General features: G+C 33.9%; 2 protein-coding genes, 1 long non-coding RNA gene and 1 pseudogene across 5 annotated transcripts in view; 2 read left to right on the top strand and 2 right to left on the bottom strand.

The window, feature by feature from the left end:
• Positions 1 to 3,969: 3,969 nt before the first annotated feature.
• LOC108472591 (probable aldo-keto reductase 1) lies at positions 3,970 to 6,476 on the bottom strand (annotated as a pseudogene).
• Positions 6,477 to 10,126: 3,650 nt separating this feature from the next.
• On the top strand, positions 10,127 to 10,925 carry LOC108470667 (pathogenesis-related protein PR-4-like). The gene has a single exon (XM_017772069.2). The coding sequence runs from the start codon at positions 10,188 to 10,190 to the stop codon at positions 10,803 to 10,805; it is 618 nt and encodes a 205-aa protein (XP_017627558.1). The 5' UTR covers positions 10,127 to 10,187; the 3' UTR covers positions 10,806 to 10,925.
• Positions 10,926 to 12,012: 1,087 nt separating this feature from the next.
• LOC108470666 (uncharacterized) lies at positions 12,013 to 15,095 on the bottom strand. 3 transcript variants are annotated; one of them, XR_008274772.1, is made up of 4 exons: positions 14,476 to 15,095; positions 12,642 to 12,690; positions 12,412 to 12,483; positions 12,013 to 12,338 (listed from the first exon to the last, which is right to left on the bottom strand). XR_008274772.1 is itself a non-coding variant. In XM_017772068.2 (4 exons), exons 1-3 carry the CDS (start codon positions 14,852 to 14,854, stop codon positions 12,418 to 12,420), a joined length of 858 nt encoding a protein of 285 aa, XP_017627557.2. In that variant the 5' UTR covers positions 14,855 to 15,095; the 3' UTR covers positions 12,013 to 12,338; positions 12,412 to 12,417. The 3 variants fall into 3 exon arrangements, 1 of the variants encoding a protein (XP_017627557.2); XR_001869359.2 differs by lacking the exon at positions 14,476 to 15,095 and adding an exon at positions 12,834 to 13,045; XM_017772068.2 differs by having other exon boundaries at positions 14,112 to 15,095.
• Positions 15,096 to 20,813: 5,718 nt separating this feature from the next.
• LOC128284317 (uncharacterized) overlaps positions 20,814 to 27,024 on the top strand; it is a 36,719-nt gene continuing 30,508 nt past the window's right edge. The window contains exon 1 of the long non-coding RNA XR_008274727.1: positions 20,814 to 20,912. This is a non-coding gene — a long non-coding RNA (uncharacterized LOC128284317). The remainder of the gene's footprint in view (positions 20,913 to 27,024) is intronic.

The raw sequence follows: 27,024 nt of genomic DNA, 5'->3' as shown, positions 1-27,024 counted from the left end.
TTCTCCTAATTCATGTCCATTTTTGTCCAAAAAATTATACAATGGTCCAATTACCGTATAAGGACCTCTAATTTAAAAAAGTCATAGCAATTAGACACCTTTAGCTTTTAGAACTCAAGTTTTGCACTTTTTATAATTTAGTCCTTTTGACTAAATTGAGTGCCCAAACGTCAAAATTTTCAAACGAAATTTTTATGGAATCATTCCGTAAAAATGTAGGTCATAAAAAATATAATAAAAATAAAATTTTTCGTGTCAAATTTGTGGTCCCAAAACCACTGATTCGACTAGACCCAAAATCGGGCTGTTACAATTTCACTCGAATAACTAATAGTGTCGTAAACATTAAACTTCATGACCTCCCCGTCAAAATTTATTGTGAGGGTTCTGCTACGCATGTTAATCTTAGTACTTATGGTACTAAGGAAAGGTCGCCCCAACAAGATGTCTAAAAACCCAAGAGCGTTATCCTCTTCTATTTTTACACATAAAGTCCGTAGGAAATATAAGTCCGTTGACTTTTACCAATACGTCTTCAAGGACTCCTTCAGAATGCACAATAGACTTGTCCACTAATTGAATGATAACACATGTTCTTCAAAAAACCTACGTTAAGTGATTCATAAAAAAAAAAAAAAGAATCACACATAGCTTTTTTAATTTCTAAGTGGCCTATTTTGCATGGTATTGTAAACATGCCACTATCTTTACATTTTACTAGCATCCTCCATTGCAACACCACAGATACATTTTCACCAACATTTACTCTTTCATTTCTAGTCAATTTTCTCTTGTTGGTGCAAAGTTCTTTAAAGAACTTGGTATATCGTCGAATTTTTTTGATGGCATCCAATAATGGTATGTTGATTTTAATGTTTCTGAATGTTTCGATGATCTCTTTTTCCTCCTTACCTTTCTAATGTTGGTTCAACCGTCCTAGAAATAGAGGTTGAATTATGGGCAATGGAGGTTTCACTCGGACCTGTTTATCGTTCTCCTACTTTTTCTGGGCGGAATCTTGATCAAGATTCCTGCTAGGATTTGGTTCAGTACTTTTCCACTTTGCAACATCACTGCATTTGCGTGTTGTCTTGGGTTAGGTTCCGTTTGTGACAACAACTTTCTCTGTGAGTTTATTTTCTTAATTGACATGGTCAATTCTTTTAAAATGCCTCTATTTACTGTTGAAAATCCACTGTTCTCTTTTGAAAATCCTCTGTTTTCTTTTAAAAATAACAGTTTGTCGTTGTATTTGCTGTTGGAATTCAAGTACATTAGCTGCTAATTTATTTACCATGGTTTCTAGGGAGATATCTGAATCTTGCGTTTGTTGTGGAAACAAGTTTTGGTATGGTTGGTTATACCGTGGGTTAACCTCATAACTCAAGTTAGGATGGTCTTTCCATCTTGGGTTATATGTATTAGTATAAGGGTCATACCGCATTTGGAGAAGTTCTCTAAAACATCCAAATAGGCCATAGTATCATCACACAAACTAAGGCATACATTAGTTGTATGTTCAAGTGCTGTACAAATTCCGCACAGTCGAGTTGGTCATGTTTTTACTGCAAAAAGAGAATTCATGATATTAGTAAGTTTTTCGACTTTATCTTCTAAAGTTGAAATACTTAGTTGGTGAACCCTTCTAGTGGGTTCAAGATTGGCTCAAAATTGCTAAGTATTTGCAACCATCATAGATATCAAGTCCCTTGCCTGTTATTGGGTCATGTTGACCAATGCCGTTCTATTGTCGGCATCTATCATATTCATTTCCATGTGCTTCAAGCCCTCATAGAAGTATTGAAGAAGAGACTATTCTGTTATCCCATGTTGTGGGCAACTTGCACACAACTTCTTTAAATCACTTCCAATAGTTGTAAACAGACTCCACATCCTTTTGCCTTATCCTAACAATTTCCCTCCTTAGCTTGGCTGTGTACGATGTTGGGAAAACTCTGCTGGAAAATAAACGGGAAAGATCAGTCCAGGTTGTGATAGATTCAGGAGGTAGATAAAATAATCATTCCCTAGTAGAGTCTGCTAGGGAAAAAAGGAAAGCACGTAATTTATTTGATCCTTAGTTATGCCATGAGGTTTCATACTAAGACAAACCATACTAAATTCTTTTAGATGTTTGTGTGGATTTTCATTTTGTAATCCATGAAAAGTCGACAGTAACTAGATTAATCCTAACTTAAGTTCAAAATTAGTATCCATAGTAGGACACGTAATGCATAACGGCATTGTTTTGCAGGAGCTTTAGCTATTTTCCAAATTGTTTGAGCCATAGGTTGTTGTGTTGGATTTGGGTTTACGTTAACCTTAACGTTAGACACTTCTTTCGGGGGATTGACTCTTATTCTTTTGTTTTCCAATGTTTGAGGTAGGGTTTTTCTTAACCCTAGACACAACTTCATCGCCTGCTTCTATTTCTGGCAGCGGGTTCCTATGAGTTCCTACCACCTTTGACTGCTTTTTTTGTAGATTTGTTTGCTTGTGATTAGCTCTCGCAATCTTTTCTATTTCTGAATCAAAAGTAATAATTCTTGGAGCAGATCTTGTTATAAGAAAAAGAAACAAGATTAGTATGTTGCCAATCCCTAACAAAGGCACAAAAATTTGGTGTGCCGTTGAAAGCACCAAAAATAACCTATCTCTAAGAAATAACGAAAAGAATAGTATAAGGAATGTAGGGTCAAATCCTCAGGGACTGAATCAATATAGCTTCTTGTTTCTCGAAATACTGCGCCCAAGAAAAATAGCTAACCTGGGGAAAAAAATAAAATAAAACAGAATTAAAAATATGGATGAGTCGAAACTAAATAAATTGAAATCGTAATTGTGAAAAGAAATAAAATTGAGAAAAAGGGGTTTTCAGATTGAGAGATTCTATCCTCTGGTTATCTCAATCCTACTTTAGTTCAATTATCAGCTTTTAGGTGATCCTTCTCATGATCGAATAAGCTAGTTATAGTGGAAGAGGATGACTATAACCACCAGCTCCTTTTAGGTTATAACCTTACGATCTAGAGGAACCTGACTCTAGCCAATTGTCACTTTTGTAGGACCTTCTTACACTAGATCATCGTTTCTCAATGGTGAGTGCCACGCCATTTCGTCTCTTGGGCTAGACAACCTTTGACGCAGAAAGTTAACGAACTGACTGTGCAATTTTACCAAAACATACAAAGCGGCTGTTCCTTGCACAGGATGAAAATATTGCTTTTGGAAGGACATGGATGGAACCGTCAGTCCTGTAATGCGAATAAATGATGAATACTCGTTGAAAAGGCTAAGTGCAGATCCTAAGCTTCATGAACCCTTTTGGAGGAGTCTTGAAAACCTTTGGCTAGATGAGTTTAGTGGCTCATGCTTTTCGAGAAAAAAAAATAAGTGTAATGGAATGAAATTTTATTGAAAAATAAACAAAAAGGCTATAGCCTTAAGGGGAAGAACTTTTTTATAGTACATAAAAAAACGGGTTTATTTTTATTTAAACTCTAGATGATAATGTTTAAAAGATATAATTTGGAATTAAATCTAAACAATATCATAATAATCCTAACAATAATCCTAAAAATAAAATTTAAATTTAAATAAAGTTTTATGTTCATAAATCTCTTCTTTGAAAATTTTTCCCAAGTCTACACTTTGTATTTTTAGCAAGATTTCTTCCCTATTTTGCATGCTGACCCATTTTGTCTTTAAATTCACGCTTTTTGCAATCAAATTCCCTTTTGCCGTCAATTTAGCCCCTACAAGATAAAAAACCATAAACAACTCAAATTAGTATGATCGTACTCAAAATATATATGTAAACATATAAAAATATGTCATTTTAGAATATTATCAGTATCTTTCAATAATTAGAATTTATTATTAACAATAAATGCTATAACTTTTAATTTCAGAGACATAACTCATCACTATAAATAAGAACAACTTTTGGTTAATAATTAAGTGACATAATTTTTGTTATATAACTTTTCATTTGAAAATATTGGAACATTATATATTTTGAAAATATTCCAATATACTGAATATCAGTGTATTTTGATGTACTGTTTCAGGTTTATGAAATGACCTGATATGTGTAGATACAATAACTATATAGTTTCAATAAGTTGTTCTTAAAATAGCATCTTAATCATTGCTCTTAGCAAACATATTCTTAAAAGAACCATACAGTTGCAACCATTCAACGGTAACTAGCTTGCTTATTTGATTTTATTTTTGGTAATGCTGAACTGACTTCGGGTTCAATGAACCCTCTACTTATACTTCTAATCCTTCAATAGCTTCAGTGGCTGGAGAGCCCATGGGCTATGAGCATCATAATATTCTGCTGCGGATTTCGCAATCAGTGGTACTTTTAACTTCCAGTCTTCTTCTCCTTTGTGAGTGTATTAGCAAATTTCCATGTTAGGTGACTCAATCTATCTAGTGTCCTGGACCCAGCTATCTCATTTAAAGGAACGACGGCAGTAATCTCTTTTAAATCTTCTTCTGTGAGCTTCAGTCGTAGAGCATTGATGTTGCTATCGAGATTTTTTATCTTGGTTGTTCCCACAAGAAGGGTCAAAAATCATATTTCTAATGCAACATCAGAAAAACAAGGCTCATACAAGATGTGTATTTATACAATATTATAGGCAAATCATTCTGCTGTGATGTACTTGAAAGATCTGTATTATCTGATATCAAAGAAGCAAATTGGATGTTGAAAATAGGGAAAGTGACTCACCGGGAATGGGTGCTACATCATCCCCTTGATGAAGAACCCAAGCAAGTGCTAGTTGTGAAGGAGTACATCAATGCTTTTGAGCCAACTTCTCTATTTGCAAATACAATTTCTTGTTCCTCTCCAAGTTTTCTCCTTGAAACCTTGGGTGAAATGTCTTGAAGAGGTTGGAAACAAGTACAAAAAGAAAAAAAAAAAAAAGCTACCAATTAGAAGGATTGTTTCTATGCAAATCAAGTATAGATTAAAGCAATAAACAATTGAGTTTCCATACCAGATAACTATTTGCAGGCACACTTTCCGCAACGATCCTGCCACCGAAGAAACCACGACCGAGAGGGCTATATGGAACTATTCCAATCCCAAGTTCCCTACATATGGGGACACATTAAACTACTTAAGCATTCCCTTTTGCTTTAATTTGAGAAGTAAAAGAAAGAAAACAATTCTAAACAACAGGTAACATAGGATATAGTCACCTTCACTACAATAAGAAATAGGATGGACAGAACATCAAAAACCAAAGTTCAAATTCCAGGCAACTTATACTTTTAATGATTCAGTATACTACTTTTCAACGAAACCAGTATGGGGTTTTTGAGGAAACCTGCACAGGGGGATTATTTCGTTCTCGATATCACGACTCCAAAGCGACCATTCCATTTGTAGGGCACTGACGGGATGAACAACATGTGCCCTCCTTATAGTTTCAGGGCTAGCTTCTGACAAACCTATGTACTTTATCTTCCCCTCTTCTACCAACTTCTTCAGTTCTCCCATCTACGATTGAATTAAGAAAAGCTGCTTAACATCATATTTCCTACATATATTGAGCATTTAAACCATAAAAAAATAAAGGATGCTTGTGTTGAATTACAGCACTTACAGTATCCTCTATTGGTGTTTTAGTGTCGACCCTGTGCTGGTAGTAGAGATCAATGTAATCGACATCAAGGCGCTTCAGGCTAGCCTCGACCGAGGGGCGGACATATCCAGCGGTACCATTTATTACAGCACCAGCTGCAGGATCCGTCTTGACAATACCAAATTTTGTGGCCAATTGTACCTTCTCTCGTGGTAGTTGCTTCAATGCCTGAAAAGAGATTGGTTTTTACTCATGGGATCATTATAAAATATGTTGTTGCAACTTGCAATTAAACTAAAAAGCTACAGAATAAACTATATTGGAATTTTTGCAAATGTGCTACCTTTCCAACCAATATTTCATTAGTTTGGGGTCCATAGATATCTGATGTATCAAAGAATGTGATTCCTCTGGCGAATGCATGCTTGATGATGGAGATGCCAACCTCATCAGGCACTGGATCATTGTAAAATGCGCTAAGCCCCAGACAGCCAAACCCCAAACTTGGAAACCTACGAAATAATAGATTTTACAGCAGAAATGAAATGAGACAGCAAAATACTTTTTGAACAAGAAATTGATCTTGAGTTCGGATGGAGTTAATAAGGAGTTCAAGCATGGTTTGAAGTGAACAAGAAGTTGAAAAGAACATAAGCTAGTCTGAGAGAAGGAAAAACATCATACCTCAAGTCCTCGAGTTCCAAGTTTCACTCTAGGAATCTCAACACCCTGATGCTGCTCAGCCATCTTTCCTCTAAAAAGAAATGCTTCCTCTTGCTGTAGACATGAAAAAGCAGTAATAAATAGCTATAGGGAACAGATTTAAGTCCAATATGTCATATTTATATTATATAGCAAATTCAATATCCAGACACTTATATTAGAGTTGACCGTCAACTTGATGTCTCCATCATATCCAATTATAATTATCTTGAAAGAACCTATTGGCTGGAATTCCTTGTGAGAATCTATCATATTTATCTATCTATTTATTATATATAAAAGTACCTATTTTAAAATTACAAATATGCCTCTTATAAAATTTTAAATTTAACTATTTTGAAATATTAAAACTCTTATTTAATTAAACACTAGATAAATTATTTGAAACTAAACGTTTTCAATTTTATTATTGCTGCGTTTAAAAACAAAATATATGTTTTAGATTTGGCTTGAAATCGTTGCTCTCTTTTTTCATCTTTTATTTTAAATATTATTTTTGTTAAAACTTGTATTTTTAAAAGTTTTAATATTATTTAGTTTGAAATTGGTGTTTTGTCTAAATAATTTTTAAAAATGTTAAATATTAGAAATTATTTTTTATCAGATTCTAAATGGGTTTATCTAATTTTCACTATAATTCTACTCAAAATCTAAAAAAATTACTTTCATTATTCATTTAATTTATACACGGACACAAGTATGATAATCGTCATACATGTTTTACATTTTATATACTCATTATTTATTTTTATTATCTATAGTTTAAGTTTCAATTTATTCAACCAGAATCACTTCTATAAATTTTTGTAAAATATGTTGACAAATCAGATTCCTATTCATATATTATTTATTTAATACATAATATATACTCATTATTTATTTTCGTTGTTTGTAGTTTAAGTTTATTTTTTTTTAGATAAAATCAAAATGCGTTTAAAGAGGAGATGTGGTACACTTATAAAAAATATATACTCAACTGCTGTCCTAATAACTGTCATGAAAGTACTGGTAAAATCCTAAGCAAGCAAAATCTAAAAGAAAAACTGAAGAAATAAAAAACCTATCGTCTATCAAAAATCACATTTCCTCTTCTTTGCATCTTTACACATTTTAATGGAGTATATATACTGACTATTCCTTTCCATCACTGTAAATAATCCTATTGAAGCGCCATACCAGATTTCTCCTAAATCTGAGTTCATCAGGGGCAGTAAGGACGGTCATTTTTGTAGTGCATCCCTGGACTCAGACAGAAATGACCCTTTTCTACCGGTTCAAAAATCTACTTTGGTCATTGACCATGGTGGGTTCAACCTCCGGTACCTCTTTGATCCAATAACTTTAAATAATTGTCATGTGTTTCCTTAAATATTTATTTTTTTAATATTTTATTGTATTATATTTGTCAACTTTCTAATTCTATTTCAAGTCTAAAAACTCCACTAGCAGTATATTAAATATTATTCTTAATTTTTATTAAAACTTAGAATTTTTAAAATTTTAATATTATTTAACTTTGAAATCAATGTTTTGTCTAAACGTTTTTTTATTTAAATATTAAAAAATATTTTTATATCAAATTCTAGAAAAACTTATCTATTTGTCTCTATAATTCTACTCAAAATCTAAATACCAATTTAATTTATACGAAGTGGAAAACACCACAAAAATTATAATTGTCACGGTTGGTCGTAGAGCTCATTGGAGGAGGTCAGACAGTGGCCTAGCAGCGGCGTATAAATGCAGGGCAGCTAGGATAGGAAAAAGAAAAAAAGAAAAAGAGGGAAAATAAAAAAGAAAAGGATCTTCAAAAGCAGTCCATGTGGCATCACATGAGTGGCCAGTACTGCCAAATAGGATGCCACATGGTAGTGTGTGATTGGTCAGTACTGCCACGTCAGCAAAAAATTAACGTCGTTAATCTCAGTTACCAAATTAGTAGATGAAAAAAGTTCGAGTACTAAATTGGGACAAAAAAAAATTATAAATACCAAGAAGAAGTGAACAAATTCAGATATTAATTTTATATTTAATCCTATTTTTAACTAACGAGATAAGTTAAGAAGATGAAGAAAGTTCGACCCTTTATTTAATATTATTTGTATTTATGATTTTATTTATTTATTTAAAATTTAGGATTAATACATTCTCCACTTCATTAAAAATTTAAGAGCATTTTGATTAAAATGGTTATAATTTTACAAAGAAAATCCTCCTAAAATTAATGACAGTGGGTGAGAAATAATTCTAGTTTTTGGGTTCATTCGGGAGAAACCTAATTGTAAAGTTTTGTCTGGAAAGTACATCTTTAGAGTTTAGACAAACAACCAAATGATTGGGGTGGTGTTTTATTTTTTATTTTATTTTATTTTTTATGGGCCAACCGTGAATTGGATCAACTATATGTGAGATTCCATGCCTTGTCTTGCCCCCAATCTTGTCTTACATCTTAAACAAGATAAAAGCAACTTAATAAATCTTGTCCTTTGCTTTCTTTTTCAAATCCAACTACCTTTTACCATATTGGGATTAGGGGTGAAATTAGTTCGGTCTTTTAATTGAATCAGAATATTCAGTTTTTTTATTTTTCAAATTGAAATTAAATTGGTGGACATAGAAATCGGTTATAATCAATTTGTACTTTGAGCTTTTGGACTTTATTTAGACAAAACTATCTTTAGATTTAGATTTTTCAACTTTAATTAGATAAAATTATCTTTGTTTTATGTTTCTTAAACAGTATTTGACAATTTAAAAAAATTAATTATACATAAAATCTCAATTAATATATTTATCTAAAAATAATTTGTAAAATCTAAAATTATAAATGTTTATTAAAATCTAATTAAACACTCTAAATCTTCACTAAACATAATCAAATGTTAAATTACTTGTATTTTATAACTCTTTTAAATAATCATCAATCAAATTATTAATTTAGTGATAAAAGATTTTCGTTAGTTTGAAATCTTGATTGGCGATTAAATTTACAATTCAAATATCAACTACTCAATTCTTCCACTCTTTTTAAGAAGGAAAGTGTTACTAAATTATTAATAACTTTATAGTTATTCAATTTTAAAAGTTACAAAATAGTTATCAAACTACTTAAAAGTTTTTATATAAGTCACCAAGTTATTAAAATCATTGCTATATGACCTTCTTTATTTGCACCGCTTGCACAAATCGAAAGTTCTCATTCCCATTATCTTTTATAGTTCAGTTTTTTTTTATAAAATATCATTAAATATTACAAATCTACGAACTAAAATCTAAACATTTTTCTTCTCTAATCTCCTACACTAATTTTCAGATCAACTAAAATTTAAGAAATGTTCTTCTACTTATTGATAAGTATTTATTTATCATACAAATCATCGAATCGTCGTTTAGAACTTACTAATCAATTTTAAAAAGAAAATTTTAACATTTCAACTAATTAAATAAAAATTTTAAATAATTAAATAACTATTTTAACCTTTTAAAATTGATTAACCAAAATATAATTTTTCTAATAATTTAATCATCTTATATGTAGTTTATCCGATAAAACCATTAAGCACCTCACATGCTAATGAAAAAATGAACTGAGGCGGCTAATCTCTTTGGCCTTTCTTCATTAGCATTTATTTGTAGCCGCCGCCCACACATGCCTTGACAAAACACTCCCCCAACAATCACCATTCCATGATGTTATCTTAATATATATATATATATATATTTAAAATATGACGTCTGCTAATCTGAGTTCTAAGGTCATTTTGGTAATAATAACACGAACATAACTTAGTATAAAACCCTGACAAAATTATAAGCAGAGTATACTAAATCCACCCCTTCAAAAAAAGAAGAAAAGAAATGGATAAAGTAAAGTTTGTGATGCTGTTTGTATTTTTGGTTAGCTTACTAGGAGCAACAATGGGCGAGCAATGCGGTCGGCAAGCTGGTGGGGCCTTATGCCCCAACAACTTATGTTGCAGTCAGTATGGATGGTGTGGGAACACCGATGATTACTGTTCACCGGAAAAAAATTGCCAGAGCAATTGCAGAAGTGGCCCCCCTCCCCCTACAGGAGAAGGAGCGACTGTGAGATCTACTTACCATTTCTATAATCCAGAGCAAAATGGATGGGATTTGATGGCAGTGAGTGCCTATTGCTCTACATGGGATGCTAACAAGCCATATTCATGGAGGAGTAAGTATGGTTGGACTGCCTTTTGTGGCCCCGTTGGTCCTTCTTTCCCGGCTGTTTGTGGGAGGTGCCTGAGGGTAAGAAACACAAGGACTGGAGCTCAAGAAATAGTGAGGATTGTAGACAGATGCAGCAATGGAGGGTTAGATTTGGATGTGGGAGTTTTCAACCGATTGGACACTGATGGAGTAGGTCATGCTCAAGGCCACCTTACTATTAGATATGATTTTGTTGACTGCGGCAATGGCTTCAATCCCTTACTTGCTTCAGTTATTGATAGTTAGCACTAAAACAGTTCTTGCTGTTGAATTATGTGCTACAAATGCCGAATAATGTGAGAGCAAATGCTGCTGTTAATTTTGATGGCTGTCTTAATAAAATTTCTGGTGTTTGTTTGTTCTTAACGTATAAGTAATTAAATTTCTGGTTTCTGTAATGTTGAAAAACAAAATATTTTGCATATAAAAGAAATTAATATCTAAGTTTGAATCATACTCATCCTTTGAATTTTCGCGAGGTAGGTGAGATTAATGAAAATCTCGCAAACTGGCAGCCATGATTTTTATTGATCTCAACTACCTTACGAAAATTCTAAGGATGTGTATAAACGAAACTTAGCTTTTTCACATTAATAAAGTTTTGAACATACGCTATCATTAAAATTGTATATTTTCCGATGCATCAAACATAAATCTTTTATAATAAATAAATAAAAGAATAAGTGGATTCAAGAGAGGCGGAAATTCTTTTTCACTTTTAGGCTCCGTTTATTTACCAGTAAAATATTTTCTGAAAAATAATTTTTGGAAAATGATTTGCTTTTCTGAAAATGATTTACTTTTCTGGTGTAAAATATTTTCTGTTGTTTGACAGATTTCTTGAAAATAATTTCTAGAAAAACTGTTTTAAATTAAAAAAATATGTATTTAAGAATTTATTATTTTTCATTGTTTAATTGAGTTTATTATATATATTAATAAATTTATATTTAATATCAAGAATGTACAAGTTGCCAAATTCTTATATTACTCTAAAAAAGTTAGACAAAAATTTTAAACCATTATATAGGAACCATTGCCATGTTTTGAGATTTAACTTGGACAAAACAAAAATTCAAGCCTTAAAACAAAAATAATTGCGTAGTTCAAGCTCGAATGTAAGAACAATTGTTTAACTTAGTGGATCAATAATAAATTCAAGCCCCAATGTAGTATCAGTTACCAAATTCAAGTCCCAAAAAATGATACACCATCAAATTTATTAGAAAACTTGTGAAATAAAACTAGCAATTTCTTTTACTAAAACGTCCAAGTTGCCTTTGAGAAACAAAAACCCTAGACAATAAAGTTCAAACATTGCAAACCAGCTACTTGGTTTTGGACAATAAATTTCTTTCACCTTATTTGCATAATTAAAAATTAAACTTCATTCTACTTGGTTTTGTTTGATAAAGCCAGCCCAACATGAAGGTCGTTAAAGTGTTTTGGAGAATTATGCAAAAACTAATAATGCATTGTTAGTAGTTCTACAGGCAAAATAGCTGCCAAAGAGTCTTGCTAACTATCTTCCAACTCAGCTACAAGTACAGTACCTAGTCAACAAGCTAAGAAGATATTTTAATCTAAAAACGGCACAAATATTTGATTGATCAGTACACAGAGAAAGGTAGCCACAACGTTAAAAGTTGCACCATGTCGACAAGAAAGTAAAATCAAGGTCTTACTGATGGTATGGTTACTATAATTGTGGAATTGGAATCCCGGAAAAGGTCTCGCACTTTTGGTCATCCTCTCCCTCAGTTGCTGTAGTTTGTCAGGCTACATACTCCAAAAGATAAAGGTTAGGACTTAAATGCATACCAAAACCGTCCAAGGAGACATTTGTGCTTACCACATCCTACTGTTCTGCTGCTTTCCCAAGAACAGATTTGAAGGCTGAAGCTGCTGAAGCTTTCTGCTTGAACTGAGTTTCACAAAATAGATCAGAAGCTGATTATATCTACTAGGTTTCGAGCAAAGTGAACAGATAAGTTGATCTGATCGGTGGGATCCATACAGTAATGACTCGAGAGTAACAGTACTGAAGCTTCCAATTCAAGCATAAGTGTCATTTTATTATACCTTCATAATAAAATCGATGCTCCCGAAAGCAAGGACTTTCCCCCTTCCACTGCACACGAGAACAAGAGAAAACATGTGAGGTTGATTCTCAATATTAATGATTTACGTGTCTTTTCTCTGGTGAAAAAACATCAACACATAAATTCAATAAAAAGTATCTTCTTTTGGCCATTGATTAAGAACTTTTCAGACCTGATTCAGGCTTAAATCTTCATAAATGTTCTTAGAAAAGACCAAGCGAGCCATAATTTGCTTCAAGCAATCATATGAAAAGAAACTTCAAAAACTAATTAAATCAGCCAGCTATTGTCTTTTGATCTGTTTCTTTCTGAAAGTCATTACTTATCACCCAATCTAGAACTTTAGCGACTTTAGGAAATCTCTTCATCGAACCATTTGAAACTGCTTGGCTAAGGATCCCTAGAGTTACCTCATCAGGTTGAAAGCCTTGCACTACCATTTGAACCATTTGAAAATATAAAGCTTCATGTCTTCATACCTCATATGATACAAGATCCTTTGGATTATTGCAGAGTTTCCTAGCCTGCATGCAGTAGAAAAAATTGAATTGAAAGTGACCGCATCAGACCCATTCACATCCCACTCAAAATAGTACAAAAGCTCCACGGCTTCATTAATATTTTTTTCTTTACAAAAACCACTCAAGATAGTATTATACGACACATTGTTTGGCTTAAAGCCAACTTTCATCTTGCGCTTCAACTGAGACAATGCTTCTCTTGATTTATTCTCTTGACATAAACATTGGAAGTAAATATTATAGACAGCAACATCCGCAGTTCTATTGGAAAATATATCAAGCAATAGTTCAAATGCATCCCCTACTTTTCCTATTTTGAGCAGGCCTCCACACAAAGCAGCATATGAATATGAATCCGGAGAAAGACCTCTTTGATCCATCACCTGAATTAACTCAGAAATGTCATCTAGTCTATCTCTATGGCAAAGCTCACGAAGAATGACATTATAAGTAAGAGGATCAGGGTTACAATGATATTATAAGTAAGTAGATCAGGGTTACAACCCTCCCTTTCCATCTTACTGACGAAGTCCATAGCCTCCTCAAACTTCCCATTATCAAAAAGAAACTTAACAATTATGGTGTACGTAATCACATTAGGCTTACAACCATTACTTGGCACGAAATCCAGCCATTGAAAAACATTATCTTACAGGCCTTCTCTACAGAACCCATAAATCAAAGCAGTATAGGAACACACATTATGAACAAACCCTTTCTTCTTCCTCAAATAAAATAATTGCAAAGCAGTATAACTTCGACCAGTCTTGAATAAAGCCCATAGAATAGGATTGTAACAACATACACTATAAACATAACTCTTTCTCAAAAGAACAGAGAACAGAAAACATGCATCAGAAACCATCCCAGCATCACAAAGCATTAAAATAAATTTATTCAAAGTTGGTTTTGTTGGTTGATAATCGTACCTCAACATGAGCTCAGAAACAAGAAGACCATCAAGTAAATTCCCTACTTTGACAGCCATTTTCAAAGTTTTTGATAAAGAAGTAAAGGATGGCACAAAATGATTTCTATACATCTCTTCAACAATAAAAATTGCATGTTTCAGATCACCAAGAAGTAACATTCCATTAAGAAGGGTATTAAAAGTGGATGCAACTGGTGGAGGACCAAATCTCTTCATCCCGGTATACATTTCTACCAACTCTTGCCAACACGCGTTCTTAGACTTCAAGTAAAAGTACATCAAAGCATTACAATCATACACAGTTGGTTTCCCATCAATGTTTTTCATCAAATTTAGAGTAGAGAAAGCATTGCTAAAGTCACCTGAGATAGCATAACTCTGCATCCTCCGTCGTAATTCAGGATAGTTGGAAACATGGGTATCGATTTCTTTGAAGTAATCTACTGTATTTAGAGCACATGAAGTAGAAAAACGAGCTAGAACACGAAACTTTCTGCAAACTCTACATGGATAAGTAACTACAGAAGATAAACAAAAAGGCATGGAAGTTTGAATAAAAAATTTGAACTTGGGAGATACAATTGCATTTAATAAATATTTGAAGGTACCCTTTCGCAGCGGAAACAAAGAAGAAAGAAGAAAGGGGAATAGAAGAGAAGAGAAGAAATGGTCATTTTTAATGGTGGAACTGAAACAAAAGAAAATCTGTGCTCTTCTAATTTTCCTGAAACGGTAAGACATTTTTCAAAATTAAGGGTTCTTTTTCCCGTCTTTTGTAATTGATTTTCCTTTGGGAAAATATTTTCAATCAAACAAACAACGAAAAAACCTGAAAACCTTTTCCAGAAAATATTTTCCTTCCAAACAAATAGACCCTTATTTTTCTTTAGTTAAACTACACGCATGCATTATGCATTATTTAGAAGAAAAATATTTATCTCAAGTGAAGAAATAAAAGAAATTTAAATTTATTATACGATTTGTATTTGAGGCATTCAGAATTTATAATTCAATATAAATTAATGAATTTTAGAAACACGTCATAAATTAATGAACAACTTTTAAAATAATTAAAAATATAATTATTATTATAATTTTAAGAGGTGAGGAATGGTGCTCTAAAAAACCATTGAACTATTTTTAGCGACATATTATTCCATAAAAAAATATTCTTTTATCATGTAATTTGGTAGGCTAATTTTCTTTTTTCGCATTAAGAATATTTGTGACAAGAAATGTTTGTCGAGAAAATCACAAAGAAAAAATATCATAACTCTAAATCTCTCATATAAAATTTAATAAATTAAGATCTATCACATTAGATCATCAAGAATAAATTAAGAAAAAAAACTAAATGTAGAAGCGTGCTTGAACCCATTGTTGAAGATTGCCTAAAAGATTTTGATCTTTTAAGAAAATAGTTTTTTTATAACTCTCTGATGAGGATAGAAAAGAAATACGAGATATATCTATTTCTTTAGGACCACTACCTCTTTTAAAAATAACTATCATTAAATTAATTTTGGGCATTTTTAATTTGGCCTCTCATCAAATTATAAATACTACTTATGATATCTACACATTCTTTCCATGATAATTTAATACCTATGATAGTTATAACATAATTAGTCACTTAATTTTGTGTCACAATTTTGTAACACTTAATTTTGTATCACAATTTTGTAACACATTTTTAATGTGCCAATAATTCAGGATTTTAATCCAACAATCTCCCACTTGGGTAATATATGTTTCCTGATAAATGTACAACCTTATGAGCTCAAAATTTGATATTATGGAATAAGTATTCTATAACAATCTCGTCCATCAACTATATCCATATAGGACCGAAGCAATTTTTGTCATATTAATTATGACTAAACTCATTAATGGTCACATACAAAAATATAGTCAAATGAAATAGATCAACCATGGATGCGTAGCATGAAAATTACATGAAATGTGAACCAAACATGCCTATTTCCAACTGGTTCTCCTTAACTTAAGTGATGGTAGTATCAAAATAAAAAAAAAGAGTGAATAAATTGAATTCTTTATTTCTGATAAAAAATAATTAAATACATAAATGTCTAAAATCAAACATAAAGCAAATAAAATACAAACTCCCACTAAACCATGATGTCATCAAATAATATAACACCTACTTAGCAGTGTGCTCATGAAAGACCTTGGGTCGTAAACCTTTTATGAGCGGATCCGTTATCATGGAGCTTGTCCCAATATGCTCTATGGATGTTTTTTCACTTTGCACTCTCTCTTTCACAACTAGGAACTTTATGTCTATATGCTTTGACTTAGATGAGCTCCTGTTGTTGTTGGAATACATTACCGCTGAGTTATTGTCACAAAATAATTTGAGTGATCTTTCTACATTCTCCAAAATGCGTAACCTAGTGATAAAGCTCCGCAACCATATTCAATTGTTTGATGCCTTTTAGTATGCTACAAACTCTACTTCCATAGTGGAAGAAGCTATAAGTGTCTGTTTGACACTTTTCTAGGATATAGCTCCTCCAGCCAATAGATAAATATAGTCTGATGTAGATTTCCTACTATCTTGGCACCCAACGAAATCAGAATTAGAATACCCTACAACTTCCAAATAATTTGATCTCTTATAAGTGAGCATGTAATCTTTTTTTCTCTAAAGATACCTCATAAACCTCTTGACTACTATCCAATGGTCCATACTAGGGTGCTTAAACATTTGCTTAACATCTCAACAATGTACGCAAATCTAGACGCATACATACTTGAGCATGCATTAGACTCCCAATAGTTGATGCAGAGGGAATCTTTTGCATTTCCTGAATTTCAAGGTTACTTTTAGGTTATTGAGTTAGATTAAATTTATCTCCTTTAGCAAAAAGGGGTGTCACCTGGTCTACAACCTTGTATGTCAAACATTTTAAGTACTTTATCGATATAGCTCTTTTATGACAATCCAAGAATACCCTAAGATCGGTCTCAATGTATCTAAATTCCTAAAATAAGAAGAGGCGTCCCCAAGATCTTTCATCTCAAAATGCTTAAACAAAAACCCCTTGGTTTCATGCAATAAGCCTATACCATTAGTGGCAAGCAAAATGTCATCGACATAGAGAACCGAGAATATATACTTACTCCCACTGAATTAGTGATACACACAATCATCAACAATATTCATCTCAAAATCGAACGAGATAATTACTTGATGAAACTTGTGGTACTATTGACTAGAAGCTTGTTTGAGTCTATAGATGCATTTTGTTAATTTGCACACCATATTCTTTGGGTCTCTTGACTCAAAGTTTACAGGTTGCACTATATAAATTGTTTCTTCCATGTCACCATTCAGAAACACAGTCTTAACAACCATCTGATGTAACTTAAGATCAAGATGAGCAATAAGCTCTATGATTGCTCTAAAAGAGTCTTTTAATGAAACTAGAGAGAAAATCTTTGTAAAATTAATTTTTTTTAGTGTATCTTCTTGCTACAAGACACACCTTATACCTCTCTACATTACCATTTGTATATCTCTTGATTTTAAATATCCATGTATAACCAATTGGTTTTGCATTTTCAGGTAATGGGACAAGTTCCCAAACTTCATTGTCTTGTATAAACTATTAATCTTCTTGCATGACATTAATCCATTTTTGAGAATTAGAACTTTTCACAGCATGAAGAAAGTTGGTTAGATCATCTTCCATCATTCCATTTTCATCCTCATGTTCTTGGAGAAATATAACATAATCACTTAAAATAACATTCTCCTCTCTCTCGTGGACCTCCTTAATGGCATTTGTTCTTGAGATTGTTGAGTTTGTTCTTTGGGAAAAATTACCTCATCTTGAATAGGGAGTTATTCAACATTATCTTGTTGAGGTTCTAAATTAATTTCTTGATCAATGATAGGTATGAGAACCTGAACATAGTCAAAAGTGATAGCAGAAACTGAGTTAGAATCTAATACCTCCTCAAAAGCAATGTCTCTAACCTTATTTCTCCCTCCAAACTCAACATCCTCAAAAAATGTTGCAGTTTTCATCTCAAAAATATTCCTTATTGTGGGATCATAAAACCTATAGCCCCTCAATTGCTCAAAATAACCAATAAAGTAGTTTCTCACTATTTTGGAGTCCAATTTCTTTTCATATAGCCTATAAAGCCTTATCTTAATTGGACATCCCCAAATGTGAAAGCGTTTTAGACTAGACTTTCGATCTATCCAATGCTCATAAGGTGTTTTTGCAGCTACTTTAGTGGGTACTCTATTCAGAATGTAAGCCACTATCTTTAATGCTTCTTTCTAGAGAGACTAAGGTAAGGTAGAATAAGCAATTATGCTCTTTACCATATCCTTAAAAGTCCTATTTCGTCTTTCAACTACATCATTCATACTAGGTGATCTTGACATGGTGTACTATGGGACAATATTGCATTCCTCTAAGAATTTTGTAAATGGTCTTGGACATTGTTCACCTGAGCCATCATATCTACCATAGTAATCACCAACACGATCAAATCGGATATTCTTAATCCTTTTGTTGAGTTTATTCTCAATTTCAGCTTTATAAGCTTTGAACATGTCCAGTGATTGAGATTTTCATGAATGAGATATAGGTACCCATAACGTGAGTAGTCGTCTATGAATGTTAAGAAATATTGTTGAACATTTCAGGATGTCATAGAGAATGACCCACAAACATTAGTATGAATTAATTCTAAGACATATAAAGATCTGTTGGCACCCAATTTATTGGTTTTGGTCTATTTTCCCTTAATGCAGCCGACACAAACATCAAAGCCTGTGAAGTCAAAAGACTCTAAAACACCATCAGGCACAAAGTGTTCAACTTTACCTTTTTAGATATGACTTAAGTGTTTATGCCATAATGATGCTGAATTTTCCTTATTTAATTTGTGTTTAATACCACAGTATTTCGCATACAATGTTTCATTATAGGATGCAACTGTTTTTAGCAAATAAATCTTGTCGTAAGCATTTAAATTACTAGTTCCAATAACTTTAGAACTTAAAGAAAAACTAAATTGATTATTTCTAAATGAACAACAATATTTAAATTTGTCCAACAAAGAAGCAAAAAACTAAATTCTTTCTAAAAGATGGTACTACAAGAGTGTCCTTTAAATCCAAATAAAAACCAATTCCTAATAACAACCTAAAATGCCCAATTGCTTCCACTTCCATCAATTTTCTGTTACAATGGAAATGTGTCTTTCACCATCATATGGCTTTTGATAGTTTAGACAATGCTACATAGATACCCTTATTTAAGTAGTAGCATCAGAATCAATCCACCAAGTGTTTCTAGGTACTAAAGTTAAATTAACCTCATAATAAACCAAATTAAGAATTATAACTTTCTTTTTACGCTAGGCGTGATACTTGGTACGTTATTTCTTCATGTGTCTAGACTTGTTACAAAAGAAACAACCCTCTATAACTTACTATTGTTTCTTTTGAGCTGGACACTTAGCAACTTCATTATGATATTTTCTTTTCTTACCCTTTTCTTTAGAGGCATTAGGGCCAAATGAGCACTTTAAGACTTATCATGCTTCAACATTTCTTCCTCTTGTAATGAGAAATGAGCTCATTTAGAGTCTATTTCCCCTTTTGACAGTTGTAACTAATTTTGAATTGATTAAACTATGTAAGAAACGATACCAAAACCATAAGAATAAGCGATTCCTCAAAAAGCTCAATCTTAAGTACCTTAAGTCTTGAAGCAACATGAAACATCTCAATAATGTACTCCCTCAAATTTCCTTGATCCTTCTACTTCATAGACATTAAAGAAGTGGTAATGTTATCTCAACTATTTTTGGAAAAATGTTTCTCAATTTCGTTAAGGAAACCCTTGGCTTGAGTAATCTTTTCAAACTTTATGCTCTTAAAGGCTTTTAAAATGTTATGCTTCTTGTTATTAGACTCATGTGATTTGAATGATCTCACCTCTCAAAATCCCTTATAGCATCATAAGTGCTTACCGAAGCGAGAGGTGCAAGTTGTTCTTCCCTTAGTGCATGTTCAATAGAAATCATAAAAGAAATTCAACCAAATTGGTATATAAAGGCACTATGAACATGTTTTAATTAACCTATTTTTAACTCAACAAGATCCAAAGTTGTATAATCAATATCAATTTGTAGCGCCCCAATTTTCGGGAATTCTGTGAATTTTGACATAGGTTTAATTATGTTAGTGGGCCTCTAGAAGGCCCAAGCTTAAGATAGAACCCGGCAATTTTAGTTAATTTTTGTTCCATAAGAAAAAGGGGGTGAATTTATGAAATAGAACCTATGTGAAAATGTTTGAAAATGCTATAGGCTAAATTGAAGTGGCCAAATAAATAGGAGTGCAAAACAGGAGGATTTCATGACAAACCTCCCATTTTACATGAAGTGGCCAGCCATCATGTTGTTGTAGACAAAATGTACACTTGATATCCATAATTTATGGTACAAATTGATACAAATTGATAATAGGTTAGGTAAATGTTCAATGATAATAGGTTAGGTAAATGTTCCATGATAATTGGGTTAGGTAAATGTTTCATGATAATGGGTTAGGTAAATGTTTCATGATAAGAATTTCATGTCTTTTGTATTAAAGAATTAAATGGATGAAATATGAAGTTTTATTAAAAGAAAAGGGTGAAAAGAACAAAGTTTTTCCATCTTTGTTCATCATAGCTGAAAGTTAGAGAAGAGAAAGGAGAGGAGAAAGCTCTTGAGTATTTGGTCATTAGGAGGAGGAAAATTGAAGGTAAGTTCTTGGTACCTTGCTTCTATTTTGAGGTTCATGAGTTCTTCTTGATTCTACCTTAACTCTTGAAGTATATTTTGATTTTTAGTTGTGTTGTGAGCATTTAGTCATGAATTAAAATGAAGGAAATGGTTGTTGTTTCATGTTCTTTTGATGAAAAATAGAAGATAGGTGAAGTTGAGCCAAACAAATGAGCATGCATGTGCCTTAGATGTTAAAGGAAAAATCAGCTAACATGTTGTGCTTTAAAATGATGAAATGGAGATTATACTTAAGTAAAATCATAGATATGTGATGATTGATTGGTGATATACATGTTTAAATAACAAGCATGCAAGTTAGGTGTGAAAGAGTGATTTGGTAATAAATCTGCTTGGGACAGCAGCAGTAACGTGACTTTGGAAAATCACCATAAATTGTGGGAGATGAGTTAGAAGCTGCATAAATTATGTAATTAAAGATTAACGAGTCTAGTTTCAAATGGAATAAACTAGAACATATTTTGAATTCTGTAAAATGAGAAATTTGATTCGTAATGAAGAGTGGTCAGATTAGTCAAACAGTGAAACATGGGAAAATTTAAGAAAAATCTGGTATTGATTGGCCATACCAAAAATTCTGAAAATTTTATGGATAGAAGATATATGAGTTTATTTTCAGGGAAAATTAACGGTACTTGATTTGGAGTTTCGTACCTCCAGTTATAAATGATTTAGTGACTGTTGTTCAGGAAGACAGCTTGCAGTGAAATTATGATTATGTGGTAAACATTGACAAAAATTTGTTAATGAGTTGCTTATTGATTTCTTATAAGCTTACTATGATCTGTAGGTGTGGTTGGCCGAATATTGTAAGGGGTTAATACGTAGCTTGTATTTGAATAGTTAGATTAACGTGTTAGTAATCCAATTGTAGGCGGTTAGGTATGCGGATCTCGTCAAGATATCGTCGCAAAGTGTGTGTAACTAACACCCTCTTTCTTAGTCTAGATCGGCAAAAGTCGAAAAGTCGAAATGCCGAAAATCGGTATTTTGTAGATTTGCGAGTGTGCGAATGCTCGTGAGATAAATCGATTAATGTTTTTGGTAAGTTGCAATGTTTGGACTGCAAAGTGCATGATTTCTGCCCTCGATATTTTTGGGCCTAATGGGCCAAAATTGGAATGATGGGCCAACGGGCCCAATTCGGTAAGAACCCTCGGTATGTCATTCTATAGTACGTGAAAGGTAGGAATATGCATGAAAAACCCTAAAATAGATAAATTACTGAAATACCTTTAAAAGTGAAAAATTTACGATTTTACCCTAGGAGATAAGTTATCAAATACCCTAGGGTTAAATTGACTTAAATGCATGTTTGATTGTTGTTATTTATCGCATGCCATGTTGTTATTATCGATGCATGGATTTGGGATATTGACGGAGGAAGTACTGAAAGTTGCTTGTCCACGTCTTGGAGGCTTTGCCTCAATTTATCGATAATCGAAAGCAATCTTTGCAATCTGTGGAGTGTTAAATTTGGGTGGGTTGAGCTATCCCACATGGAGTGTATGGCTGGTACGGGTGGAGTGTAGTGGTTGGTGGGTTGAGTAGTCTCCCAAATGGGCTTGCATATGTTATTGATGTTGCATGTATTTTGAAATGGGCCTATGGGCCGCATCATCATCTGAATAAGGGCTAAGGCCCGGTTTATTGTAATCTGAAAGGGCTCGCTCAAGACCATCATTACTGAATGGGCTTAGGCCCAATAGGCTTGAGTGACTTGGGCTTTGAATGGGTTTTCCTAACACACTGAGTTTCCCCAAACTCACCCTTTTATTTTCATCCACGCAGAAATCCCCAACCATAGTGGGCTTGGAGTCATGAGGGAATTCGGAGTGGCCACCCGCTCGAAAGTTTGATTTTCTTCCGTGAACTGGACATCCTTTTATTTACGTTTGAAGTTTTGGGCTTTTAAATGTAATAAGGCCACTTAATTATTTTTTATGGTTTTAATATGTGTTACTAAGATAGGTAATACTTATTTTAACTGTTAAAATTGGATAGCTTTAGGGCGCGATTTCAAAAACAACAGTTGATTTCAAAATAACACGACAACAAGCAAAGCTTCCGTAATGAAAGTATTTTCTAAAATTAATCACTTTTCCTAAAATGACTTAATCAAATCGGTTTCTAGAAATATCCATGACGTTAAGGTGTGGCAATGGCGATATGCATGTCTAGGATTGGATCCGAAGGAGCTTGGTACTTAAGTCGTCCGATGGACTCACCACCTCTTTCCGGTTTCCTACCGGTGCATGACTTCCATTCACCTTAACCCTTAATGAATTAATCTTTTGAACATCAAGTACGATTTTCTGGACTTAGAATGAATTTTTTTTTTACTTTTTTGATGTGGCATGCCGGATCCGGCCATAACTTCTGGGTCAGGTTTAGGGTGTTACATTTAGTGGTATCAGAGCCTAGGTTGAACAACTCGGCTGTGGAATGGGTTTACAAAAATAAAGATTTTTGAAAATGAAAATTTTATAAAGAATGCAAAAAACTTGATTTTCAAAATTTAGATCTTTAGAAGGTGGCATTCCGAATCTCCGGCTCAAGTCTGTAAGTATTACTCTGAACTCTTCTGAATATTTTCTTGAATTATCTGTCCGTACTAAAATCCTGCTATGATACTCTAGATAGGATGATACTGAAACTATAGAAAAATCTGATGAGAGACTGAAACTGTAGCTAGACTTCGATTCTGCGAAAACAAACTTTGAATTACTATCTGATTCATAAAATATCTGTGATAAACACTGGAATATTAATTGATTTATAATCAAGATAATACGATATGAGTACAAGAGGCCGTGGACGGAGCCAAAGAAGTGCTCGAGCGAGATCTTCATCTTCGAGACATATGCCGGCGGTGGATGCACCGGTACCACTGACAACAGAGGTAGAGTCTCATGACCGTGGTACTGGGGATGATGCCTTGTCACAGGCAATGCTTCGTGTTCTGAAAAGGGTTACCGGGGTAAGTGCGGACAATGGAGTTCGGGGATCTATTTCTGAACGACTTCGGGCTAATGGAGCGGAGATCTTTAGGGGCCTATCTGGTATAGCCCCGAATGTGGCAGAATATTGGTTGGAGGCCACAGAACGGATTATGGACGACTTGGACTGCTCTGAGGAGATTGTGAGTGGGGTATCTATACTAAGTCCCTTGGGTCACTCGGTTAGGGTAGACAAACTGTATAGAAATGTACCCTTAGAAACTCAAGGCAAGGTTTTTCCTGGAGATCTGATGGAGTTACCGTTCGGAGAGTTTGACCTCATTCTGGGAATTGATTAGCTTGTTAAGCATAAGGCGACTCTAGATTGTGCTGCTAAACGAATGGTGTTAAGGACCACAAAGGATGAGGAGGTTATGGTGATAGGTGAGCCAAGGGATTATTTGTCCAATGTGGTGTCGGCTTTAAGAGCCGAAAAGTGGAGTCAGAAAGGTTGTGAGGCCTATTTGGCATTTTTAAGTCAGTCAGAAGAGGAGGGATTGACAGTGGATAAGGTTAGGACCGTAAAGGAGTTCCAAAATGTTTTTCCGGAGGAGCTTCCAGGATTGCCTCCTAACCGAGAAGTTGAGTTTGGAATAGATTTGTTGCCTGGAACGGCGCTCGTGTCTATCGCACCGTATAGGATGACACCGAAGGAGTTAGTGGAGTTAAAGGCTCAAATTCAAGAGTTGTTGGATAGGGGCTTCATTAGGCCAAGCGTGTCTCAATGGGGAGTACCGGTGCTATTCGTGAAAAAGAAGGATAGTACGATGCGGATGTGCATTGATTATTGCCAGTTGAACAAATTGACGATTAAAAATAAGTATCCACTACCGAGGATTGACGATCTGTTTGACCAACTTAGAGGAGCTTTTGTATTTTCCAAGATCAACCTTCGATCTGGATATCATCAGTTAAGGGTCAATGAGGCAGATATCCATAAAACAGCATTCAAGACTCGGTATGGTCATTACGAGTTTCTGGTTATGCCATTTGGACTGACGAACGCTCCTGCAGCATTTATGGATTTGATGAATCGTGTGTTCCAACCATTTTTTTGATCAGTTCGTAGTCGTCTTTATTGACGATATCCTGGTATATTCTGAAACTGAAGCGAAACATGATGAGCATCTTTGTATAGTGTTGCGAGTGTTAAGGGAGAAGGAACTCTTTGCGAAGTTCAGCAAGTGTGAATTTTGGTTGAGGGAGGTAACCTTCTTAGGACATGTAGTCTCTGCCGAAGGGATTAAGGTGGACCCTCGGAAAATTGAAGTGATTTTGGAGTGGAAGCCGCCTAGGTCAGTGTCGAAAATACGGACTTTCCTAGGACTGGCAGGATACTACAGAAGGTTTGTAGAAGGTTTTTCTGTGATGGCAGCACCTCTGACAAAACTCATAAGGAAAGGAGTACCGTTTGTATGGACTAAGAAGCAGCAAGAAGCTTTTGAGAAGTTGAAGAAAGTTCTGACTGAAGCACTTGTGTTAATTTAGCCGGAGTCTAGGAATGATTTTACTGTGTACAGTGACGCATCACACGTGGGTTTGGGCTGCGTGTTAATGCAAGAGGGTAAGGTGGTTGCATATGCATCACGATAGCTTAAGCCTCATAAGGGAAACTATTTGACTCATGATTTAGAGTTGGCGCAGATGATATTTGCACTTAAGATTTGGAGACATTACTTGTACGGAGAAAGGTGTATTATATACACCGACCATAAGAGTCTTAAGTATTTGTTGACTCGAAGGAGCTGAACCTTAGGCAAAGGAGATGGATTGAGTTGCTTAAGGATTATGACTGGTCGATCGAGTATCACCCAAGCAAGGCTAATGTGGTAGCCGATACTCTAAGTCGTAGAGTCAGATTCGATCCGAGAGCAATGTTTGCTCGCCTAAGTCTCATATGATGATGGAAGTCTGTTGGTGAGTTGCAAGTGAGGCCAACTGGATGGATCAGATTAAGGAAAAACAGTTGAACGATGAGTCTTTGGCGCTCGTTTTCAACAAGTTAAGAAAGGGAAACTTCGAGTTTGGGAGCGAAGAGACGATGCAACAAAGAATACCCTCATCTGTTTGATTAGGTAAATTTCGAGGACGAAATTTCTTTAAGGAGGGTAGAGTTGTAACGCCTCAATTTTAGGGAATTCTGTGAATGTTGACATAGGTTTAATTATGTTAGTGGGCCTCTAGAAGGCCCAAGCTTAAGATAGAACCCGGCAATTTTAGTTAATTTTTGTTCCATAAGAAAAAGGGGCTGAATTTATGAAATAGAACCTATGTGAAAATGTTTGAAAATGCTATAGGCTAAATTGAAGTGGCCAAATAAATAGGAGTGCAAAATAGGAGGATTTCATGACAAACCTCCCATTTTACATGAAGTGGCCAGCCATCATGTTGTTGTAGACAAAATGTACACTTGATATCCATAATTTATGGTACAAATTGATACAAATTGATAATAGGTTAGGTAAATGTTCAATGATAATAGGTTAGGTAAATGTTCCATGATAATGGGTTAGGTAAATGTTTCATGATAATGGGTTAGGTAAATGTTTCATGATAAGAATTTCATGTTTTTTGCATTAAAGAATTAAATGGAAGAAATATGAAGTTTTATTAAAAGAAAAAGGGGTGAAAAGAACAAAGTTTTTTCCATCTTTGTTCATCATAGCTGAAAGTTAGAGAAGAGAAAGGAGAGGAGAAAGCTCTTGAGTATTTGGTCACTAGGAGGAGGAAAATTGAAGGTAAGTTCTTGGTACCTTGCTTCTATTTTGAGGTTCATGAGTTCTTCTTGATTCTACCTTAACTCTTGAAGTATATTTTGATTTTTAGTTGTGTTGTGAGCATTTAGTCATGAATTAAAATGAAGGAAATGGTTGTTGTTTCATGTTCTTTTGATGAAAAATAGAAGATAGGTGAAGTTGAGCCAAACAAATGAGCATGCATGTGCCTTAGATGTTAAAGGAAAAATCAGCTAACATGTTGTGCTTTAAAATGATGAAATGGAGATTATACTTAAGTAAAATCATAGATATGTGATGATTGATTGGTGATATACATGTTTAAATAACAAGCATG

The sequence above is a fragment of the Gossypium arboreum genome, chromosome 11 (assembly GCF_025698485.1).
Source record: "Gossypium arboreum isolate Shixiya-1 chromosome 11, ASM2569848v2, whole genome shotgun sequence".
Taxonomy (NCBI): Eukaryota; Viridiplantae; Streptophyta; class Magnoliopsida; order Malvales; family Malvaceae; genus Gossypium; species Gossypium arboreum.
Note: the sequence above shows the minus strand (reverse complement) of the source record. Positions and strands in the feature narration are given on the sequence as shown.